Source organism: Erythrolamprus reginae, chromosome 1 (assembly GCF_031021105.1).
Source record: "Erythrolamprus reginae isolate rEryReg1 chromosome 1, rEryReg1.hap1, whole genome shotgun sequence".
Taxonomy (NCBI): domain Eukaryota; kingdom Metazoa; phylum Chordata; class Lepidosauria; order Squamata; family Dipsadidae; genus Erythrolamprus; species Erythrolamprus reginae.
In genome coordinates, this window is record NC_091950.1 from 181269774 (window position 1) to 181294411 (window position 24638).

Genomic DNA, 24638 nt, shown 5'->3' on the forward strand with positions numbered 1-24638 from the left:
TATTGCTATAGGTTTCTCCCAGTTCGGGCCAGTTCACTCGAACTGTTAGTGACCTGTTGATGACATGATGATGTCATGGAACCTGTTTAGTCAATTCCAGTCCGTGGACGCCACATCTTTAAAAAAAAAAATTTTAAAAAAAATTTATTTTTTCTGAGCATGTGCAGAAGCCGAGTTTCCAGCACTGCACGTGTGCCGCCATCTTGTTTTTGTCTTTTTTCCCTGGATTTTTCAGCATGAGGCACAGCCACATGATCTGGCAGCAAGGAAAATTAGAACCCACCCCTGGTTTTGTATGCTGCATTTTTTTTTTAAATTACGGGCACCCAATAAACCTCCAGTTGCCACCATCCACTAGCTCTTCATGTCACAACTATCTTTTGCCTCTTTACACAGCCAACCTGAGTCGCCTCAAGAAAGGCGGCATAGAAATCTAATAAATAAATAAACTATACTACTGTGTAAAACTCAAAAGGTTATTGACATGCTCTTCCATTCTTTCTGTTATAAAACTAGAGTTTTATCTACCGGTGAACTTTGGTTCAGTGATTCAGCCTGCTACAATTGCCAGCTAGTACAGTCAGGCTCCCTTTGGAGCTTAAGGACATAAGCAGTACCCTGCTGGATCAGACCATGGACCATCTTGTCTAACAGTCTGTTCTCATGGTGGTCAACCAGCTGTACAAAGAAGTCCACTAGTCTCCTGGCATATCTCTTTCGGAGGCAGTCACAGGACCATAAAGGCTAATAGCAACTGATCCCCAAGATTTCCAAGAATTGGTCCAACCCTTTTGTGAAGCCAGTGTTAGAAGGAACGTCCATTCTGGGTTCAGTTCCAAGAGGGAAGAAAGACACTGGAAACATGGAGACTGCTTGGAAAGATGGTTTAATGGTGGACAGGACCACATGTTTTTGGAGTCCTGGGCAAAAAATAAAGCACTTGGGAGGGAGGGAGGGAGGGAAGGAGGGAGGGAGACTTATACCACCTCTTGGGCCCCGCCTTGGAGCTTCCTATTTCTGGGTAAGAAATGTATTGTGATTGGTTGTCAGACTCCCATGGGGCCATGTGGGGTTACTTTTGTAGGTGGTCTTTTGAGTCGCACATCTGGTTGAATCTTGCTGGGTGATGATATAATGAAGAGGGGTTTGGCCAATTCCTATTATCTCAGGGACCGCCTTCTGCTGCACAAATCCCAGTGACCGGTTAGGTCCCACAGAGTGGGTTTTCTCCAGGTCCCGTCAACTAAACCATGCCGCTTGGCGGGACCCAGGGAAAGAGTCTCCTCTGTGGCGGCCCAGGCCCTCTGGAACCAACTCCCCCCAGAGATTAGAATTGCCCCTCACCCTCCTTGCCTTTCGTAAGCTCCTTAAAACCCACCTTTGCCGCAAGGCATGGGGGAATTGAGATGCTCTTTCCCCCTGGGCCTTTACAATTTCATGTGTGGTATGTCTGTATGTATGTTTGGTTTTTTATATTAATGGGTTTTTAAATCATTTTTAGTATTTATTGGATTATTATTGTACATTGTTTTATTACTGTTGTTAGCCGGAGAGGGGCGGCATACAAATCCAATAAATAAATAAAATAAATAAATAAATTATGGCTGAAGGCTAATCCTATCTTTGTTGGATCTTGGGTGAGGGCATTTGTTTATGAACAGACCTAGCTATCTCTTTCTCTCTTAAGTGCTGACATCTGCTGTGGGCTATTGAGGAGGGTAGGGGCTATTAAGATGAGTCTGCTTCCTGCCTAAAAAAACATGTTTCTCCTTTTCTCATCCAGGGAGGTATAATATTCTGCCTTTTTAATATTTCCTAGAATATTTCATTCTTCTAGGAGAGAGGTGGGTGCTAACTTCCTACACCAGCCAAGCTGGTAGCCAGCAGATCTCACGATAATGTAATTAAATTCTAAAGTATATTTATGATATGTATGTGTTTTTTAAAATCCGTTTGTCTGTCCTGATTGTTTCAGTATTCAATTTCACTGGATTGCCTTTGGCTTTAGTGTTTTTCAAAAATTGAAAATAGCTTCTTCTTGTCCACTGTATCCTCATCACGCATAATTTTATGCACCTTAATCATACCATCCCTTGTTCACATACGTTCTAGATTAAAAGACCCAATTGTTACAATCTTTCTTCATAGGAAAGCTGTTCCAGTCCCTTGATCCTCTTACTTGTCCTTCTCTAAAACTTCTCTGGCTCTCCTAAATCTTTTTTGAAGTGCAGAAACAGACATATATGCAATAGTCCAGCAGTATTTTTTTATTTTATATTTTTATATTTAAGTGGAAGCAGTATGCTCCACCCCATAGCTGGGTAGACCAGGTTTGTTTGTTTGTTTAATTTTTTAATGCGGCCCTTCTCCTTAGACTCAGGGCGGCTTACAACATGTTAGCAATAACACTTTTTAAGAGAACCAGCATATTGTCCCGACAATCTGGGTCCTCATTTTACCCACCTCGGAAGGATGGAAGGCTGAGTCAACCTTGAGCCAGTGATGAGATTTGAACCACTGACCTGCAGATCTAGCAGGCAGCTTTAGTGGCCTGCAGTACTGCACTCTACCCACTGTGCCATCTCAGCTCTGATAGACCCATCTCACTGGGAAAAAACATTTAGTCCAGCTGTGGTTGCACCACTAATTCATATAAGGGGCATTATGATATTTAAAGGATGACAAAGGGATGACTATAGCAGATCTAAGGATACGGCTGAATGAGTGATGACAACGATTATGATATTGGCATCTCTATTTTCAAGATTGTTTCTTATTATCTTGGAACAAACTTCCAGCAGATGTGGTTGGTAAATCCACGGTAACTGAATTTAAACATGCCTGGGATAAACATAGATCCATCCTAAGATAAAATACAGGAAATAGTATAAGGGCAGACTAGATGGACCATGAGGTCTTTTTCTGCCGTCAGACTTCTATGTTTCTATGTTTCTTATTATCCCTAACATGCTGTTTGTTATCCCTTTTTAAGATTGATGCACATTGTGTCAACAGCTTCATTGAACTGTTTATCATTGTTCTAATATCTCTTTCCTCATCAGTCACTGCTAACTTTGATCCTATTAGTTTGTGTTAGTAGTTAGAACTTTTGGTACCAATGTATTTCATTTTATATTTGTTCGTGCTTAATGGTATTTGCCATACTGACACTCATTTCCTTAATGTGCCGAGATCCTTTGGCAGCTCTTTGCAGTGTCTTATTATTCTTACCACTATGAACAGTGTAGTGTCATCAGTACACTTTGCTGATCCATTAATTACAGCCATTAATTTATAAATTGCAAAGTACCAATCCTAAAATATAATCCTGGGGGAATCCACTACCTATGTACCTCCACTGTGAGAAATATATTTACTCCTACTCTTTGTTTTCTATTTTTAGCCATTGCTTATCCACAAGGGGACCTGTCCATTTAGTCCATGCTTATTAAACTTACTGAGAACTCTTTGATAAGGCACTGCTTTGAAAATCTAAGTAGATGATATCTACTAGCTTTGTCCTTACCCACATGTTTATTAATACCTTCAAAAAAAACCCCTCTAGTAACACTCTAAAAATTCTATCATTCTTCTATGACCTTGAGGAAGTTCTTTTGAACAGACATTTGTCGCAGACTATTCAATCTTCAAAAAAGATTGGAATCTGAAAGGATTCAGCAGCATATAACTTAAATATTAAATACAAATATAGATTTTTTTAAAAAAAGGGGAAAAAAATCATCACACATAAAGTGACCTTCAATTAACTGATCCAAAAAATGATCACACCCTGTGTTTTCTCCCTCAGATAGCCAGTACTTCCTAATAATGGCAAGGTGGACAACTATCATTCTTATGCGCTAGCGACATCCATCAGATAAAATGATTAAATCTACATCAGTTGCTAAAAGCAAAAGAAATAAAGTCACTGTAACAGAAACCTGCCATAAAAGTGCAGCGTCTCTTGCATGATAAAAGAGTCCCTGGGCTCTGTGTAGAATTTGTTTTTGATAAATGGGAAGCAATGCCAAGATGTTTATCTAGCAGTAGCAGACTATTATCCTGTGCCAATATTCCATTCCACTAACATCATCTGTTAAATTCTATTATCTGTTACTGATTCTCATTTTGGACCCAACCGCTTTTGGCTAAGGCTCCAAGAACATTTATATGGAAATAAGTACCATCTGAATCAAGTCGGTTCCACATAGCAGTACTCCCGCTCTCCGGCCCATTCAAACACTTTGGAAGCTGGCTACGTGGTTGTTTTCCTTGTTTTAAACCTCAGAACCCACAGACCAGGCAGAAAAAAACAGGGCTCTCCCTCCAGCTGGCATTTTGAGAAAGCAAATAATGACACTGATTAGCGCCCCACTCCAAAGCACCGCAGGTTCTGGAACAAAATCCTCTTGACCCCCTCCCTCCAATCCAGAATGGAGGAAAAAAAATCATAGATTGCTATAATCCTTTCCAATCACAGAAGAATTGCTTTGCCAGCAGCAGCAGCAAACAAAAAGAAATCTTGTCACTTTTATCCTGCTACTTTTCCCAGAGCTTCTGTGCAGGGAGGAAGAAATACTATGATATATAAAGGAATCAAAACAGGCCAGATCAGTCTTTACATTTTAAAGCTAAATCAGCAGAATAGATGCACATTTGTTGGGCCACATGGGGGGAGGGATAATCTGAATAACTACTATTAAGAATAGCATACAAAGCCATCAAGCCATCTTTCTCCTTTAAAGACCTGTGAACCGAATGCTGAAGTCTAAGGAGTTTGGGAACTCCTGCCAATGACAAAGTATTTACAGATACAAACACTGGTGCCTGTTCTATGCATTAATTCATTAAAATGATTTGTTTGTGCAAACATCCATTAAGATTTAATTTTGAATGCAAACTCAGCTATTGTGGCCTGTTTACTAATCAATATTATATCTGTCTTTATTGCTAGGTATGAACTCAGCCCGAATTGCTGCTGAATACTATGAAGACTTTTTAAAGGAATATCTCAACAACGGTTGTACTCTCATAACTTATAACCCCATCGCTCATTTAACTAGAATTTATTCAATTAACCCAACAAATCATGACACACTAAATAAGAAATAAATACTCTGAATAAAATTACAAGCATCCTGAACAATAAAGTGTTGGCTAATTTGCCCAATGAGTTGTGCAGACAGTCATTGATTTGGTTATAATGCAATGCCTAGAAGGCTAGTATATAGCTTTGCTCAGGCAACACATTATACAGAATTGTTTATATATATAAAAACCCGAACTCAGAACAATCTACAGATATATATATATATATCTGGGCGCAGCGCGCCACTGCCAGCTTGGGCCACCCGGCGGGCGAGGCGGCGGCCCTGGCCGAAGCGTCGGAGCAGCCACTGCCCGAGCTCCCTCCGGAGCCTGCCGCCGCCGCCGCGCTTCCTCCGCTGGCCGAGGAGTCCTCCTTATCCGCGCCGGGTTTCGAGTAAGGCTTGAAGCTGGACTTGTCCTCGGCGCCGATGTCGCTGAGCTTCAAGGGTCCACCTTTGGACGTCTCTTTGTCGGCGTTGGGCTTGCGCAGGAAGCGCAGTTGGAGCTCCCGCTCGTGCCGCAGCCAGAGCCGCGCCGCTTCGGCCAGGGCCGCCGCCTCTCCCGCCGGGTGGCCCAAGCTCTGGGCGCAGCGCGCCACCGCGCACAGCTCCCTCACTTTTAGTACCATGTTTCCCCGAAAGTAAGACATATGTCTTACTTTCGGGGTATGGCTTATATTAGCCGACCCCCCTGAAACCCCCCATATGTCTTACAATCGGGGGGGTCTTACTATCGGGGAAACACGGTGTATGTGTATATATATATATATATATATATATATATATATATATATATATATATATATATATATATTCGTAGATTTTCACGGGTACAGGTATGACGGTCTTGGTATATTCGGGTTTCTTCCCGTGTAGGATTTGGAAATTTTGCCCTAGAACAAGGACAGAGACACCAGCCTGAAGATGACGAGTGGGACCTCGTCGAAACGTCGCCAGAAATTTCCAAATCCTACACGGGAAGAAACCCGAATATGCCAAGACCGTCATATATATATATATGTGTGTGTTTTCATAGACTTATATATATATATCTTGATTCTTTAAATAGGTAAAATGAAAATTTGTCATTTTACTACAAGTTGTAGGCCATACAGCAATAATACAATATAAAAATATACAATGTCTTACTACATACAGGAATGTAAACAATAATCAAATGTAGACATTTCTTCATCGAAAGCCTTTTTCCTGAACTGTGGAAGGCAGTTCTTGAGTTCCTTGCCCATCTCCAATTAAATAGTACTTTTGAAACAACTTCTACTTCCCTCTGCCACCGTTTTTCTCCATTATCAGAAATATTTCATCCAACAGTTTTTCAATACAGGCATAAAGATACTTTGGTAAAGGAAGGGAAATAATGAAAAGAAATGAAATGATAAAATGCAGAGTTCCTGCCATAGCCAGATACAGGCAACCAGATGTTTATGAATTATTTCATTTCTGAGATCCACTTTGTTATGCTGGTCCCTGAAATTTGATGAAGCAGAGTCATATGTGTCTGTTCATGCTTACTTTGTGTTAAAACAATACGTGAAAGATACACATATATTTAACTTAAATGCAATTGTAGGTACATGAAATTATTTCACTTTTTCTGTGTTATAAAACATATGAGCTGTAAAGAATAACAGTGCAGGAAGAGGTTTGGATTGTTTTGTTTTCTAAAACATAAAGCTCTGGAAAAGGCAAAAAAAACCCACACCAAAAACCCTACAATGCAAATTATTACATACTTTTTTGGGAGGGAAACCAGTAATATCTAAATTGGAAGAATAATACTGGCAAAAAGTGATCCTAATAATGTTTACTACTTACAGATATGAGGGACAGAGAATGAAGCAGCAACGCCTTTTCTGTTTGGTGCAGTAAATCAGTGCCCTCACTATTAAGAGAAAAAGAGAGAAACATTGTCCCATTACCAAGCTCACAGAAGGCATGAATATAAATACGAATTACTAGTCAGGACTTTATGCAACATATTGCTAGGAAACAGTTTTATCTAAGCATAGGAACTGTGGGTGAATGTATATTCACATATTAACTTGTGTATGTAATATCACATGTGAATAAAGTGGTACCTCTACCTAAGAACACCTCTACTTAAGAACTTTTCTAGATAAGAACCGGGTGTTCTTATCTTAAGAACCCGAGTCCGGGAAAAATTCCCAGGAAATTTGAGAGCAGCACGAAGGCCCAGCCAGTTTTCTGCCATTCCTCCTTTAATCCCAGCCACCTTGGGCTTTTCTGGGCTGCCAGAGAAGCCTTTCAGCTTCAGCCAAACTGAGGAGTCACCACAGTGAAGGAAAAGTGCCGGGTACAAAGCAAGCAAGCCAGAGAAGAGGGGAGCCCTTCAGCATGGGAAGGAAGAGGAAGCAGGTAGCAGCAGCCACCACCTTTTGGTCAAAGGGGCAAGAGGTTTCCCCCTCTCACCCACCTGGGTTTCTCTCTCTGGCGCAGTGTATGGGATGCAGCCTCGTGCCGAGTGTATGGGAGGTGCATGCTCCTCCTCGCCGCCTCAGAGTCCCTCTTTTTTTTTAAGCCTTAAAGTTTTGGATTTTTTGATTCCCCTCACCTCACCTTCTTCCTTCAGCAGTGACTGTCCTCCTCCTCTTCTTCCTCCTCCTCCTCCCACCCAAATTCTGAGCTTTCATTTCTGTCCTAATTGGTTTGCATGCATTATTTGCTTTTACATTGATTCCTATGGGAAAAATTGCTTCTACTTACAAACTTTTCTACTTAAGAACCTGGTCACGGAACGAATTAAGTCCTTAAGTAGAAGTACCACTGTATTATATATACAATACAGTTAATTAATACTGTACACTTAATAATTAATAATAAACCTAATTTTCAAATTCAGCAAAAAAACATGTGATATATATATATACACACACATACATACACACACACACACACACACACACATACATGCATACATACATATATAAGTAACATATTTTGCTGATAATGAAAAGGGAGACTACTATAGATCTATTTCGGGCTTATTTGCCTTCATCAGGTAGCCACACCCTTACTGGGATTTAAACCTGCGGGCCTCTGCCTCTACAAAAAAATCACACACACACACATGTATATTATATGCATAACCCGAACTCAGAAAACAAATATATATATATATATATATATGTATATACATATGAAATATAATACTGTATATCTACGTATTGTATTCCTAGATCTGGGTTGTCAAACACGGGCCAGATGCGTCATGTGCAGGCCATGCCCACGCGAGCTCCACAAAGTGGGAAAATATTATATGTCTCATGACGCAATATGATGCCGCGAGTTTGACATCTGTCTCCTAGATCGTGTAATTTATTTTTGTGTACCATTCAAATTAATAGCCTATATTAATAAGTCTATAAACGTGAAACAGAAACACACTAAGCAGACATGTGGAAAATACCAAGCTAAGGAAGAGGAAATTAAAAGGATATAATTGGGACAAGAAAACTGTCATACAGAGCTGTTAAGAACAACCTTGTGTCGATTCTGCAGTGATGCCTAATTACCGACAGTTTAAAGCTAGAGAGAAATTAATGCTCAACAGGGTTTTAACTTTGATTCTTCCATTATTGCTTATGTTCTTCTAGCTTGTTTTTAGAAGAGGTTATTCTGTAACACAGAATGTAACTAATGCATCAAAAAAAGAAAAAATGTGCAAACTTCTCCAAACTCTTGGAAACACAACCCAATACAGTAAACGTTTATGTTGGAATGATACAGTAAATGCTTATGTTTGAATGATATAGTGTTGCATGGCACAATGAACTACAAATTAGTGACCAGACTTTAGCCTAACATGTGCAAACACAACCCAAATTATTAGATTGAGATGTTTCTTGTCATATGAAAACATAAAATGTATTAAGATGGCAATGGATAAGCATTCCATGTAAGTACTCAATATGTTTTAAAGGTCTCTTTTTAAATTGTAAATAGTATTTCTATAAAAAGAAAGGGTTAAGATTCAAGGTTTTAATTCCTTATCCCCAAAGTTGCTGTTTTCTAATGGAGAAAAATAGTAGTGGCGAAGTATAATTATCACTGGGATTATAATGTATGGAAAATAATAAAATAACTTTCCTATGTCTTACAATCATGATCCATAGCTTCCATAGCTTCCCCCAAGCCTAATTAAATCAACCATGTCCATATGTGAGTTCAGATGATATAAACCACATTTTCATTTTGCTCCAAATTGGGGCTGAAGCAGAAAGTTTTAACAAGAGCCTAAAATCATGGTACTTTTATGCTAGTTTACTTTAACTACAGTCCAGGTAAATTTACCATTAGTTAACTGTTTCCTTTCAATTTCTGGATACACAGCTTCCACAAGTAAATTTATTTGGGAAACAATGTGAAGCAGGAATTTAAAAAAAATACACATGAGAGTAAAAGCTAACTCTAGTCTTTGCAAATGATAACTTGTTTGAATCTACCTGCCTGCACGTGTGCATTTTATATATATAAAAAAACCTTCTGCAAAGATGTTTGCAGAATATTTGCAAAGTTGCTAAAAGGATAGAACCTTATCTTCTTATATACAACACATGTTCTTTCTTTCCAGAATAAATCAACAGGTTTTAATGAACAAACTGCATGAAGACCTTGTCAAACAGAACTGGAAACCACTCCGGATCGCTTTCCCAGTTCTGGTTCAGGTGGAAAATGAGGACCATAGTTTTACACATCTTGATGGACTGCAGTTGTGTGGAAATAAAGGTGATTTAAGAGGAGGGGGGGAAACTCAATTTCAATCTTCCAAATTGACTGGGGCTGTGCTCTAATTTTTCTCCATATCTTTAATAGCTAACTAGCATTATTTCAGAAAGGAGGAGAATGAACCAGAAAGGAAAGTGACAAAGGAGCAATTAGCAGGCAATACATCACTAAAGCCAGCCGTGCCACGCTCAGCTGTGAGCCACTGGCAGAAGCCCTAAAGAACTGGTTCTGTGTGAATCATTGCTGAATGCAATTGTCCCTAAGTAATATCTAGAGAAGAATCTTGCCCGCAGAGATGGCCATAGCAGTCACAGATAATATAGATCTACACTCAGTTCTATGTAGAACTGTCATTTAATTCCATTTCCAATTGACTGCAAAACATATATTAATATTCCCAATATATCTTTGAGGCAAATGTTAATGGACAGATACGTAGCTGTGTAGGCACATTAACTGCTATCAGAACCATTTGCTGTGGACTGCAATTGCTATAATGGTTATCTCCTGCTGCTGAACATTTCTGATTGAAACAATGTTAAATAGAAATTATTTTTTCTGCAGTTAAGAGACAATTAAGTGTTTGATGCCTAACCCTGCTATAAACATACTTACCTTTGGGTACAGTTGGAACTCTCTATCATGAAATGATTGGGTTTTTTAAACTAAAGTTTGTACATCACTAAGATTAGCCTATTAAGTATCAGGAGCTTGGACAGCTGCCAAGGAAACTTTGATTTATAAATAAGATGCAGGGAATTAGAAATCGATCCTGCTAAACTCTCTCCCATTCAAAAGGGTTAAAATAATGTTAGACCATACAACATGAAAACTTGCAATCTCCAAAGGCTTGCTTGCTTAGCTCTTCTCTCTACCAAAGCAATCACTAAGGAGAGAAAATGGACAGTTGCAGCACAATGATTAGGCAGCCTCAGCTCTAAGTATATTATAAAGGGGATTAAACCTTCTATCCTCAAATCTTTGAGTGTGAGCAGCTTTAGGCTATAATACTAGAGAGAGACAGCATGAAGGCATGGGAAGGAGTAGAAGTATGTATATGTGACAGAGTCTGGGAAGCAGTTATGCTGATTTGTTGGTTGTTTAATTTTTTACTTGGTTGCCAATTTGCATTACGGTATTTTTATTGTTACATACAGGTAGTTTTCAACTTACGATCAGTTACCTGACTACTGTTCAAAGTTACATCAGATCCCCCAAAAGGTAGAAACAACTCAGTAGCCAATCTCCCCATGGTCACTTGGCAACTGGCTTGCATTTATCACCATTGGCAGCATCCCACTGTTCTGTGACCGCAATTTGTGACCCTTTTTGTACCAAACCAACCTTTTTACGGGGTGTTTAGGAAAAACCACCAATTGCAGTCAATAGTTTTGCCTAATGACTATCATGTTTGCTTAATGTCTGCAGATCTGCTTAAGGATCCTGGTGATTTGCTTAATAACTGCCACAAACATCACAAAATCAATTCAGTCATGTGATGATTCTGCCTTATAACTGGCATAATATATAAATATTAATTGCAGGTTTAACTAAGGTCACAAGTCAAGGACTACTTATATGTTTTTATATATGTCTGTATAGTCTGGAGGACAGAAGGAAAAGGGGGGACATGATCGAAACATTTAAATATATTAAAGGGTTAAATAAGGTCCAGGAGGGAAGTGTTTTTAATAGGAAAGTGAACACAAGAACAAGGGGACACAATCTGAAGTTAGTTGGGGGAAAGATCAAAAGCAACGTGAGAAAATATTATTTTACTGAAAGACTAGTAGATGCTTGGAACAAACTTCCAGCAGACGTGGTAGATAAATCCACAGTAACTGAATTTAAACATGCCTGGGATAAACATATATCCATCCTAAGATAAAATACAGAAAATAGTATAAGGGCAGACTAGATGGACCAGGAGGTCTTTTTCTGCCGTCAGACTTCTATGTTTCTATGTTTCTATACAGCATTTTAAATTGCTATTACCCACCAAAAATGAATTTGCTAAGTTGAAATACAATAAATGATGAAAAAGGAAAACATTCTTTTATGATAAGGAGAATAGTTAGAAATAAAATAGAGGAGTTTGCAAGGGTGAAAATTGTTGCAGTATTTTTTTGTTAAACAGGGTTAACTGGGACAGTTTACCCTCCCCATTCAATCTTTACCTGCTGTTCTATTTATGTCTCTACATGCTAGCAGTCCACGCCTATATAGCACTATTTGGGTTAGACAAGCAGTATGAACAATGATTACTTACTTAACCTCCTCTTTCCAGAATAAATGCTTGTGGACATCATATTGGTGTGAAGGCATTCTTTTTGCAATTACATTCTCATCACCTATATCAGAAAATGCTATGCACTTTTTAATTGATTGAAGTTATATTGCCACCAATTTGCCCATGTCGACTCAAGGCGGCTTACAGAATATAAAACCACATTTAAAACAATAAAACTAATAAAAAGAATCAAATAAATTAATATAGTATAATATAATAAAACCACCCCCACCCACTCTGCCTCAGCAATGGTAGATTACATGAACCATTTAATGGGCTCCATCCCCCTCTGGATTTCCTGACCCGCTGGCAGAACCAGGTCTTCAGCACCTTCCAGAAGAGTGGGAGTCATTTTAATCTCTGGGGCAGCCACTACAGAAAAGGCCCTTCTTCTGGGTCCCCCAAATGTATCTCCCTCGGGGATGGGACCCGTAACATTCCCTGCCTCCCTGCTCTGATGGGTCGGGTAGATGTGACCGGTAAGAGACAGGTCAAGTGAGGAGAGTGTAGTGGAAGAAGTTTAAAGATGCTATGGAAGAAGGCCTATGGAGGGAAGGAATTATAAGCATCACTTAAGAGCTGAAATTTGGGGTTTGAGCATGGATATCATTAGAGACTAATGACCCAGAGGTTTCTTCAGACTGATGGAACAAAAGGTAAGATGGTGATGGATGCACATTCATTTTAGTAGCACTAACACAAATTCAATTTACATATCATATCCAGGTTTCACCGGTAGAAGTATACATATGGCATGAACCCATTAAGGGTCCCAGCTACCCATGTTTCCCAGAAAATAAGACCCTATCTTATATTTTTTTTGAACCCTGAAATAAGCACTTGGCCTTTTTGCCATGTACTCAAAAGCCCGATTGGGCTTATTATCAGGGGATGTCTTATTTTGTGGGAAACAGGGTAGCTGTTTCTCTTGACTTTTCAGCACAAAATCATTTCTATGCAACTTGGAGTAATACAGAACAGAATCCAGTAATATTTTCAGTATGATAATCAAAGAATGAATTTTGTTTTAAAGAAGCAATCTTAAATTACAATATACAGATTGTACAGTTATATGGATAATAAAATAGCTATTTAAAAGCAATCTGATCAATAGATTTGTGCTACTTATTGTGGACATCTAATAACGCTAAAGAGCTAAATGTTAAAAGATATTATGCTCACAAAAGCAAAATTCAGACTAATGTAGAATACAAAGTTCCTCTCTAGATTTCCTTTGATGCCCACAATCTGATGCTTCTGTCAAAATCTTTCTTCCATGTTATCATCTCCTTTCCCAATATATAATCCATCTCTGCTTTCATTTGGATTATGTAATCCAGATAAGGAGAGATTATATGATTTAAATCCTGATTTTCAGTATTCCCCAACTTCAAAAACAAATAAGACTACATCTGAAAGTCTTGAGTGAATGTCTGGGCATGAAGAAGTCCAACTGCAAGCAAAATTTTAAGTACTGCTTCTGCTTACATGAGATGGAAGTTATAATAATCCTACTCATTTAGGATAGCTTTCCTCTAGAGACAGAAATGATTTTGTCCCTGCTGATATTTCAAAAGCTTTCCAGAGGTTCTTGAAAGTCGATCTCAAATTAATGATTACAGCTAATTCTGGATGGGGTATAAATTAGAATAGAATAGAATAGAATTTTATAGGCCAAGTGTGATTTGACACACAAGGAATTTGTCTTGGTGCATATGCTCTCAGCGTACATAAAATAAAATATACATTTGTCAAGAATCATGTGGTACAACACTTAATAATTATGTTTAGAATCTGTCATTCTTCATAGAGTTGGTAGACTGAAATGGCATATAAAACACTTTACACTTAAGTGATATAGAAACATAGAAACATAGAAGACTGACGGCAGAAAAAGACCTCATGGTCCATCTAGTCTGCCCTTATACTATTTCCTGTATTTTATCTTACAATGGATATATGTTTATCCCAGGCATGTTTACATTCAGTTACTGTGGATTTACCAACCACATCTGCTGGAAGTTTGTTCCAAGGATCTACTACTCTTTCAGTAAAATAATATTTTCTCACGTTGCTTTTGATCTTTCCCCCAACTAACTTCAGATTGTGTCCCCTTGTTCTTGTGCTCACTTTCCTATTAAAAACACTTCCCTCCTGAACCTTATTTAACCCTTTAACATATTTAAATGTTTCGATCATGTCCCCCTAATAAACATATGACAAATGCCCACTTTTTTTATTCCCAAAATTTGTTTATAAGGAACTCCTGAAACTGAATGCTTTTCTGATCTCACAATGTCCTCATTTATTTTTAAAGAAAAAAGGCTAACCTCAAATTAAATTGATACTACATAAAACAAACCACCAACTCTTTTTCTAATATATTCTACCAAGATGTTGACATTGCACCAGATTTCATGAAATAGCCATTGAAAATAAACTGTGGATGGAAGATTTGTATCCATGACACATAAGCATCACTGGATACATTCAAGACTAAATTGTGTTGATTGGTACTATGTCATACAAATGTGTTGCCTGATTTTTTGCTGATGGAACTTACTTATTCTGATTACGGAAAGAGAGAGAGTAATACCCCACTAAGTAGTAGTGTTGTATTTGCCCAGGATGGTATACCTCAGGGGTGGGTTTTTGTTTTCTTCACTGCTGGTTTGCTCAGTGATGCACCGCACCTAGCACATGCGCAGTGCTAAAACAAAGCTTCTGCACATGCACAGAAGCAATAAGAAAGATGGTGGCACCTAAGGCACCACAAAAAGAACTGGTTCAGGGGTGTGGAAGGCCTGGTTCGCTGCCGGCTCTAGCAACATAGTCTGCCAAGTTACTATCAGTTCTATAGAACCGGTCCGAACCGAGAGGAACCAACCTCTGATATACAGTACCTTACCCACCTGTAACTTTTCAGTACTAACTTCTAATAAATTCCTGATGAAATTATATTTATCTTTCTGGCAAACCAAAGCCCTAGTAAAGAGCATGTACCAAGTTATTTTCTGCTAAGATAAAATACCAGCAATAAACATGACAACTTACTACCAGAAACAAAAAAAAGTAAAATTACGCCTTTAACAATTTTTAAACTTAAACCCTCACAGAAGTTTAGATTTAAGACTAAGCTATTACAAAGCTTAGTTTTAATTATTGGATTTGTATTATATATTGTTTTCTATTACTGTTGTGAGCCACCCCGAGTCTACGGAGAGAAGTGGGATACAAATTTAATAAAGAAATAAAATAAATAAATAAAAGCTCAGGAACTGGCCATTAATTAACAATGAAAACAAGAAAGATCAAACATCCAGACACTGTATTTTTGGCTAGCAAATACAATTACAGGTATTAGACATCTACAGTATTTGATTATAATAATCCAACTCAAAGCTCATCATTCTTTTAATCTTCTCAGAAATTGGGAAAAAACATTAACATTTGAGATCATTTATTGAAAATTTATCTCTAATTTATTTCTATATAACTTTGTGTTCATAGGTATTCCTAAAGGGGACTGATAAATTAAAGTTTTAAGCAAAGAACAAAATTGTGTGCTCTTATTCTGCATAAAAAACATATGATAGATGATCTTTTTCTGTTTCCCTGTGGTAAAAAAAAAATCCTTCATGCTGAAAGAAACAAGTTGCTTAAGGAGTGTTAGTCAGACCACATACCATCACATGTCTTTTAATACCTTGTCACTATTCCATAACATCAGTTACCTGAGTGACCATTACACCTAATAATATTAGAGTTTTGATTGCTTTGTGGCTTTTGCCTTTTTTTCTTCTTTTGGATTTTTTCCCCATTTTGTATTTAGAATAGAATAGAATTCTTTATTGGCCAAGTGTGATTGGACTCACAAGGAATTTGTCTTGGTGCACTTGCTCACAGTGTACATAAAAGATAAGTTCATCAAGAATCATAAGATACAGCATTTAATGATAGTCCGGGTACAAATAAGCAATCAAATCATATTAGGAACCAGTCAATATAAATGGTAAAGATACAAGCAATAAAGTTACAGTCATGCAGTCATTAGTGGGAGGAGATGGTAATGAGAATGATGAGAGGATTAATTATACAGACCTAGTAAATAGTTTGACGTGGTGGGGGAATTATTTGTTTAATAGAGTGATGGCCTTCAGGAAAAAACTGTTCTTCTGTCTAGTTGTTCTGGTGTGCAGTGCTCTATAGCATCGTTTTGAGGGTAGGAGTTGAAAGAGTTTGTGTTCAGGATGTGAGGTGTCTGTAACTATTTTCACAGCCTTCTTTTTGACTCATGCAGTATACAGGTCCTCAATGGAAGGCAGGTTGATAGCAATTGTTTTTTTCTGCAGTTCTGATTATCCTCTGCGCCCTTTTCGTGTTGCAGAACCAAACCAGATAGCTATAGAGGTGCAGATGACAGACTCAATAATTCCTTTGTTGAACTGCATCAGCAGCTCCTTGGGCAGTTTGAGTTTCCTGAGTTGGCATAGAAAGAACATTCATTGTTGTTCTTTTTTTATGACTTTTTGATGTTAGGTGACCATTTTAGGTCTTGACATATGATAGAACCTAGAAGTCTGAACCTTGTCTTCAGCCAAATTAATCTATCTATCTATCTATCTATCTATCTATCTATCTATCTATCTATCTATCTATCTATCTATCTTATCTATCTATGTATGTATGTATGTATGTATGTATGTATATAAAAATGTATTTTTGGCATTTTCCAACTTTAAACTGACCAATATACTAGCACAGGTTTTCAGGAGCCACCTGTGTGAACTTTTTTTAAACAAGTTAACTTACATCCCATTCAAAGGAAGATGTTTTTAATCATGTAACAAGCTTCTGTTTGTGTGCTATAGCACTAACCTAGGGCATGAGGACAATAAAGTATTATAGAAAAAATGGATTCAATCCAATAATGGCTATACATTTATGCTTTAATTAGGCCTTGAAGGTCTTTAGCTCAAGGTTTATTATATAGCTTAATAGCATCACTAAATGAATTATAGTCAACCAACAGAGGATGGAGACAAAGGAAAGAGGAAAACATTATCAAATGGATAGTTCAGATCAATTTCCAAATTATTATATGCAAGGGAATCCTATTTATTTTAAGAGTGTGTAGCTCAACTGAAGCTGCAATGATAGAAATCCAACCTACTATACATGCTTACATGAATGTAATAAACAGAAACCTTAAATTTAAATATAATACAATCATCATCTATCCTCTACAGGAGGACTGCACTTAAAATTGGATCATTTATGAAGCTAAGCTTATTCTCAGAATACAAAACCAATTCAACACTCCAAAACAAATCTGTGGGAAATAATGTTTTTTCTTATTCATTTTAAAAGTCTGACATTTCAGAAACTCTTAGAAAGTATTGTTGCAAGAAATATTTGAAACATCCCTTTCTAAATCATAACATTCCATTTTGATTCTGAAGGGTCATGAGATAACTAATCTTAAAACAGACAAAAATGGATGTATTGTTTTGCTATGTTTTGTCTGCTCTTGTCCTCTGAAACCTGAGAAATAGTTTCACAAGCTTTTATTTTATTTAAGAACTGCTGCCTGGAATCTATGCTACAGAAATATTTACTAAATTATAGTAAAATTAATAGGAACAGATGTGGTTCTTATATAACCCTGCAGCAATAATGCTGTATTTGTAGATATTTGTAGATGGGAAAACATGAAACTCCAAAACAGTGCAAAAAATATAGAATACAGTATCAGTATCCCAGATACACTGAATCCCAGCCCATAGAGACTGTCCAGGTAGTTCTCGACTTACAACAGTTCATTTAATTTTTTTAAAAGTTCATTTAATGACCATTTAAAGTTACAACGGAACTGAAAAATTGACTTATGACCATTTTTCATACTTATGACTGTTGCAACATCCCCATGGTCATGTGATTTACACTGGCTTATATTTATGACAGTTGCAGTGTTCCGGGGTCACATGATCCCCTTTGTGACCTTCTGACAAGCAAAGTCAGTGTGCAAGATGGATTGACTTAATAACCATGTTACTAACTTAACTGCAGTGATTCACTTAGCAAATGTGGCAAGGAAGGTTGTTAAATGGGGCCAAATTCACTTAACAAATTTCTCACTTTGCAATTTCTGGGCTCAATTGTTGTCATAAGTCAAGGACTACCTGTATGATCAATGGTGTCCATGCACAAATAGAGCTAAGTACCTCAAGGCAACATATCATAAGTACAGGTAGTCCTCGACTTACAATCACAATTGGGTTCAAAATTTCCATTGGTGAACAAGGCCCTTCTTATTCTTTTTTTAGTGTTTTTTAAATTATTAGATTTGTTTTTTACATTGTTCTTGTTATTGTTGTGAGCCGCCCCGAGTCTACGGAGAGGGGCGGCAGACAAATCTAAATAATAATAATAATAATAATAATAATAATAATAATAATAATAATAATAATATGGGCTTTTATCCCATCTTATGACTGTTTTTTCCCCAAACTTGTTAAGAAAATCACTGCAGTCATTAACTGAATCATGTCATCATCAAGAGAATCCAGCTTCCTCTATTGACTTTGCTTGTTGTAAACTGTCTGGGAAGGTTACAAATGGTGATACGATCACATGACTCCAGGACATACAACTATCCTGGGTTTCTAGAGTCTTTCCATGCTGCAGTTATGATTGCATATCTTAGCTATTATCTTAGCTATTGTCATCTCGGGGATTTTAGATAACTATTGTCCAATCACTAACCTCTCTTACTTAGGTATGATTATGCAGAAAGAAGTGTAGACCAACGTCAACAACTTAGAATAAGCACATGATTTGTGACCTTCTCAAATAGAGCTCATATCTGGATACAGGAGGGAGACTGCATTGATGGTTCTCTTGGATGATTGATGCCAGGACTCAATTGGGGAAAGTGCTTCCTTCATGCTTCCATTTGTGAAGCTCTTCAAGACAGCAAACTCAAGAAACAAGAACTGCTTGGACTTCTGCTCGATTCCTATTATGGTAATGTAAACAACCTTGAAAGCCTGCAAAGGAATTCTTCATCTTTAACTTATTCTTAACATAATTTTATGTTTTCCCCTTCTCTTGGACTCAAAATCTTTATTAAATTTATATGCCACCCATCTTGCTATCCAAATCAATTCTGGGTGACTTACAATACAATTAAGGTATCAATATAAAATCAATGTAAAATTACAAAAGTTAAGTACAGACTAAAAACTAGGAGTTGGAGCGAGAAGGTGGTGCCTTCTCTGTCAGTGCACCAGCCACCTCTGTTCCTAGAGTGCCCCATAGTCCTTTTTCCCCAGGATCTATTAGACAGTCCACAAATTAAATCTTTTAAGCAACTTTCAATACCATTAATTCATTCATTCAAACAATACCATTAATATCTTAATGGACCATGTTGTGGGCCTGGGGATTGGAATCACTGTTTTACAGCAGTTCCACTCTTCTTCAGTGGGTTTATTTATTTATTTTTATTTGTTTTGTCAAGTATGTATTGGTGGTCTACAAAGATATAAAAATATTTATATACATGATACTAGTAAAAAAAGAAACATTAGGACAGGGGACAGAAGGCACACTGGTGTACTTATACACGCCCCCTTACTGACCTTTTAGGAATTGGGAGAGGTCAACAGTGGATAGTCTAAGGGTAAGGTTTTGGTAGTTAGGTGATGATACTACAGAGTCTGGTAGTGAGTTCTATGCATCAACTACTCGGTTACTAAAGTCGTATTTCCTGCAGTCAAGTTTAGAGCGGTTTACTTTATGTTTGTATCAGTTGTGTGCTCGTGTGTTGTTGTGGTTGAAGCTGAAGTAGTCGTTGACAGAAAGGACGTTGTAGCAGATTATTTTATGGGCTATGCTTAGATCATGTTAGAGGTGACATAGTTCTAAAATTTGCAAACCTAGGATTGTAAGTCTAGTTGCGTAGGGTATTCTGTTGTGAGTGGAGGAGTGGAGGGCTCTTGTGGTAAAGTATCTCTGGACATTTTCTAGTGTGTTTATGTCTGTCTCAATCCTGGCCTCTGCAATGTGGGATGCTGCAGGGCTTGGTTCTCTTCCCCTTGTTTTTTTAACAGCTACACAAAACAACCGAATGAACAGAGCGCTACTTTGGTCTAATGCAATGATGGAGAACCTTTTTTTGCTCAGGTGCCAAAAGGTTGTGCATGCTTGCACATGGCCAACACCCATAATTCAATGCCCTCCCCCCCCCCCATATGCATGCACAACCCCCACACATTGCACCCCCACGCAAGCACACAGGGCTCACCGAAGCCTCCGGAGCCTGTGGATGACAAAAAATGGGTTTCCAGTTGATTTTTGGCTTTCTGATGAATTGAGGGGAGAAGTCATTTTCACCTTTCCTAGGTTTCCGGAAAGCCTCCTGAAGCCTGGGTAGAGTGAAAAATGGCCCAAAGTTGGAAGTTGGACCTTGCTTTGGGTCATCTTCTTCTTTTTCCCTCCACGTTTTCTATCACTGAAATATTTTCCAGAGAGCTGAACCTGCAAAATGTGCTGAAAGTAGGATAATCTGAGCCTACTCATTTGTACTTCTTGGTTTTTCTTGATTGTCCATGATATTATTGAATGTTCTCCAACATCAAAGTTCAAAGACATCAATAATTTTCCTATCTTTCTTCTTTAAAGTCCAACTTTCACTACCATCATTACGACTCGCAGAGTTTTGTAAGTATAATCAGATCAGGGTACTTGAATATCTTTCCCAAAATCTCCATGGCTGCTTTGCAGAGTCTTAGTCTATGACATATTTCTGAGTAGCTACTCAATAAATGCAACTTGTCCTGAATGCAGCAGCCTATATACTCACAGCTAGAAATATATAATATTGATTCTGCAGGCCCTGCATTGTTTGCCAATTAATTTCTGGATATAATTTAAGGTGCTTGTATTGATTTATGGAGGTTTTTATAGCTTGGCGTTGGGTACTTGCAGTACTGCCTATTGTAGCTGGAATCAATCTGACCCATTTCTGATCTCACTTTCGAAAGGTGAGGGCTGAAGTTAGAGGATTTTGCTTTTCTGTGGCAACGCTGATGATTTCCAATAGAGGTCAGGTAAGCATCCTTCTTGTTGAACTTCAGGAAGATTTCCAAAAATAGTTTTATTTGAAAGGGCATTTTGCATTTTAAGAACCACACCACCTTTTATTTCCCTTTTGTTTTCAATTCATTATTTATTTTATTTTGAGGCTTTTGTTATATTATTATTTTGATCACACTATGGATATTTTTACATTTTACTGCATTGAAGCTAACAAGAATCATATTGCAGTTGCATATAAATAAAATATAAAATTACTATGTGCAAGAGAAAGATAGAAATACCAAGTCAATTTTTTGTTATAATCACAGGATTTCCTCATTCTTACTCATTTTTATACAAAACTTCCTCCCCTGTTGTTTTAATGGTTTTAAAAAAATCTTGTGAAAGTTTACTTGTTCAAGAATGAATATATCTATGCTGTAGGCACAATTCAGAAACATTTAAAATCTTGTTTCATAATTATCAGGAACATTAAGGAATAGAAGCAGTGGTAGTATAATAATGAATTGTCCTATCACATGCTATATTCTTATAAGCTGAAGATGTTATTAGCAAGCACTCTGTGAAATAGATACTGTGCCGACATCTTAGATGACATGTTAAGTATCCACATATGGAGTTATCCTTCACACCTACACTAACTGTTACATACAGCTGCCCACTTAATAATTAGCTTTTCACAATAATTGCAATATAGTTAGAACTAAAAGATTGAATATGCTCAAAACCTACACTTCATAGGTGATTCATTTGCAACAGAATGTCTCAGGAATTATATTTTTTAAGAATCAATACCCAGAAATTAAAGTAAGAATGAATGATTTAGTGCATCCATACACATTTACCTTGCAATGCATATATTCAAAATGACATCAATTAGCTCCACAGCACCCATAATTAAATTAATTTCAACATATATTAAAAGGTTCAACTGTATGATGTCTGGTTTGGATATTGCCAACTAAGAATAAAAAGTGATGAAGTTGTTGCGGTAAGCATTCATTTACACATTTCTGTTTGAAAAACAGCACTACAAATTTTTAGCAATTAAGGGAATCCCCCAAAACTTAGTTCAGTGCCTTATGATAAAGCCATCTTCGCCTCCCCCCCCACACACACTTTTCCCCCCTATAAAAATTAGGAGGAAATATGATTTAGGTTTAAAAGTATTTGTAAATTTTAAATTTCAATTTCAAAAAGTATTTTAAAACTTTAAAAGTATGTTTTTAGGAGGTTTTATGTTATATTTTATTTGTATTTGGCTGTGAGCCACGCAGAGTCCTTCAGGAGTTGGGTGGCATATTATTTATGTATTTACTTATGTTTTTATCTCATTTATTTAGTTAGTTATCTCTTTTATTTATTTATTATGCCTCCCAATCCCTATTTATAAGTCCAAATAATAATAAATAAAATATTTCTGGAAACTAGAATATTATAGGTTTGAGCAAACCAGAGAGAGAGCTAAAAAAGAAAAAGAAAACCCTGCAATTCCACTGGCGTTATTTGCTAAAGAGCAAATCTTACTAAAACCAGAGGGGTTTACTTAGGGCACACAGATGCGCTAAAATCAAGTTTGTCTCCCCCAGTGCTTCTATATAGGATCCTCCCCTTCCTAATACCATATAGCCATTCCGCCTCTACCTCCCATTCCATCTCCATCCAACACATTAGTCCTTCCCGGTGTCCCTCGCACACACGTACACACACACACACACACACAACCAAACGCACCGACCCGCCTCCCCCCACCCCGCTTCCACTCCTCTCTCCCCCCACCCCGACAAGACGCAAGTATCCCGCCTCGCCTCTTCTGTAAGGAACTGCAGCTCCCCTACCTACTCCCGTCGGCCGGTCTCTTCGCAGCATCGGTAACCCTTAGCAACCGCAGGTGCGGCATCCATTGGCCGGTTTAACAGGAGGCGGCGTCCAACGGGGATCCGAGCTGCGGCGCGCTCCGCCAATCCGAGGGAGGCATAGGGCAGGGCGCCTTGTTGACGTCTGACGAGGGGGGAAGCGGGCGGGAGGGAGGGGGGTGCGCTAGGGGCGGGAAGACGCGGGAGGAGAAGCCTGCGAGGGAGGAGGAGGAGGGAGGAGGAAGGAGAATCTGTGCTGCTCGGCTGTGGCACGTTAGTCTGCCTACCATGGACACCCCGGGGTAGGGCCCTTCACGGCGGGGCGGCCGCGGCCCCTCCGCGCCCACGAAGACCCAGCGCCGGCGGGGGTGGGGCTCCTGGCTCAGTCAAGGCGGTGAGTGACCCTTCTTTCCCCGAGCGGGGGAGAAAAGAGCCGAGATTTCCGCGCCGGGGAGCGAAGAGCATGAGGGGATTGGGGGGGGGGGGGGTTGTCGGAGGGAAACGGTCTACCGGAGATCCCGCTGAGGAGGAGGCGGGAGTCATTTTTTGTGGGGAGGAATCCTGCCTCCCTCCGTCCGGTCCTCGCCGCTCTTTTCCCCTTGCTTTTTATACCTGACCCTCCGCTTCCTCCTGCTTGGATGGATTAGCTGCCTCCTCTTCGCCTTCGTGCTAACTTTTCCTTCCCCGTCTTGCTATTGCCTCTCTCGGGTCTCCGTCGCCGCCCCCCCCACCTCACTTTTAAAAGAAACTTGTCTAACTCCCAATAATCCGTGCCTCCTCTAATGAAGCGCATTACTTCTTCTTTTCCCCTCCCTCTCTCCTTTAGTCACTTACCTTCCCTTGCTCGCCTGCGCATTACTTATCTTTTTTCAGTCCCTCTCGCGGTTGCCGTTTTAGTTTATATATTATTATTATTATTATTATTATTATTATTATTATTATTATTATTATTCCTTCACACAGTGATATGCATCCTCTGGGTATCTTTTCACGTCTGGGTTAAAATGATCAATCTGCTTTATTATTTTTTTTTATTTTCTCCAACATACATCAAATATTTACGTCCGTATAAACCAAGCATAATCATGATTTTGTTTTAAAAAAATCACCACAAATCTCTTGCTTTGACCTCAGTCTAAGTCTTATCTGTCAATGTCTGCCAGTCTGAACTTCTATTTTCTGTCACTCAACCTTCCTTTCTGCTTTACCCTCTAAATATTGGGTCTGTCTTCTTCCTAGTTCTGGAAAGGGGCTCCACCTAAATACTCCCCCCCCCTTTTTTTTTTTGAAAAATATCAACTTCCTTTATTGCAGATTTCCCAGTCTTTTTTATTCCTTGCCTCCTTTGCCCTTGCATGTTTGGATGCCTGGGTTAAATAAAATAGTGTACCTTTTAGCTATTTTTACTTCGGCTTTTCTATCTTTGCGCTTAAATGCTGTTCCTCAGATTGTCCAAAGCTGCCTGCATAAAAACACTACATTTTTATATGGGATTTAATATGTTGTTGTTTATCTCTTACTAAAGCTTCCTGTCCC

The 24638-nt window shown here is 38.4% G+C and overlaps 2 protein-coding genes across 9 annotated transcripts in view; one reads left to right on the forward strand and one right to left on the reverse strand.

The window, feature by feature from the left end:
- CCDC148 (coiled-coil domain containing 148) overlaps nt 1–23232 on the reverse strand; it is a 205830-nt gene extending 182598 nt beyond the window's left edge. Inside the window, exons 1-2 of the mRNA XM_070731569.1 lie at nt 23085–23232; nt 6924–6990 (exon numbers count right to left, since the gene is read on the reverse strand). Coding sequence (XP_070587670.1) covers nt 6924–6990; nt 23085–23146 — 129 coding nt within the window. The 5' untranslated portion in view covers nt 23147–23232. The remainder of the gene's footprint in view (nt 1–6923; nt 6991–23084) is intronic.
- A 32-nt stretch (nt 23233–23264) lies between these two features.
- The window catches only part of PKP4 (plakophilin 4), a 177027-nt gene continuing 175653 nt past the window's right edge, over nt 23265–24638 (forward strand). For 5 of the 8 annotated variants that reach the window (XM_070731560.1, XM_070731563.1, XM_070731565.1 and 2 more), the window contains exon 1: nt 23269–23496. The gene's annotated coding sequence lies outside the window, so the exon portion shown is untranslated. Of the gene's footprint in view, nt 23497–24638 lie in introns of all 8 variants that reach the window. The other 3 variants (XM_070731562.1, XM_070731564.1, XM_070731566.1) reach the window with 1 other exon arrangement.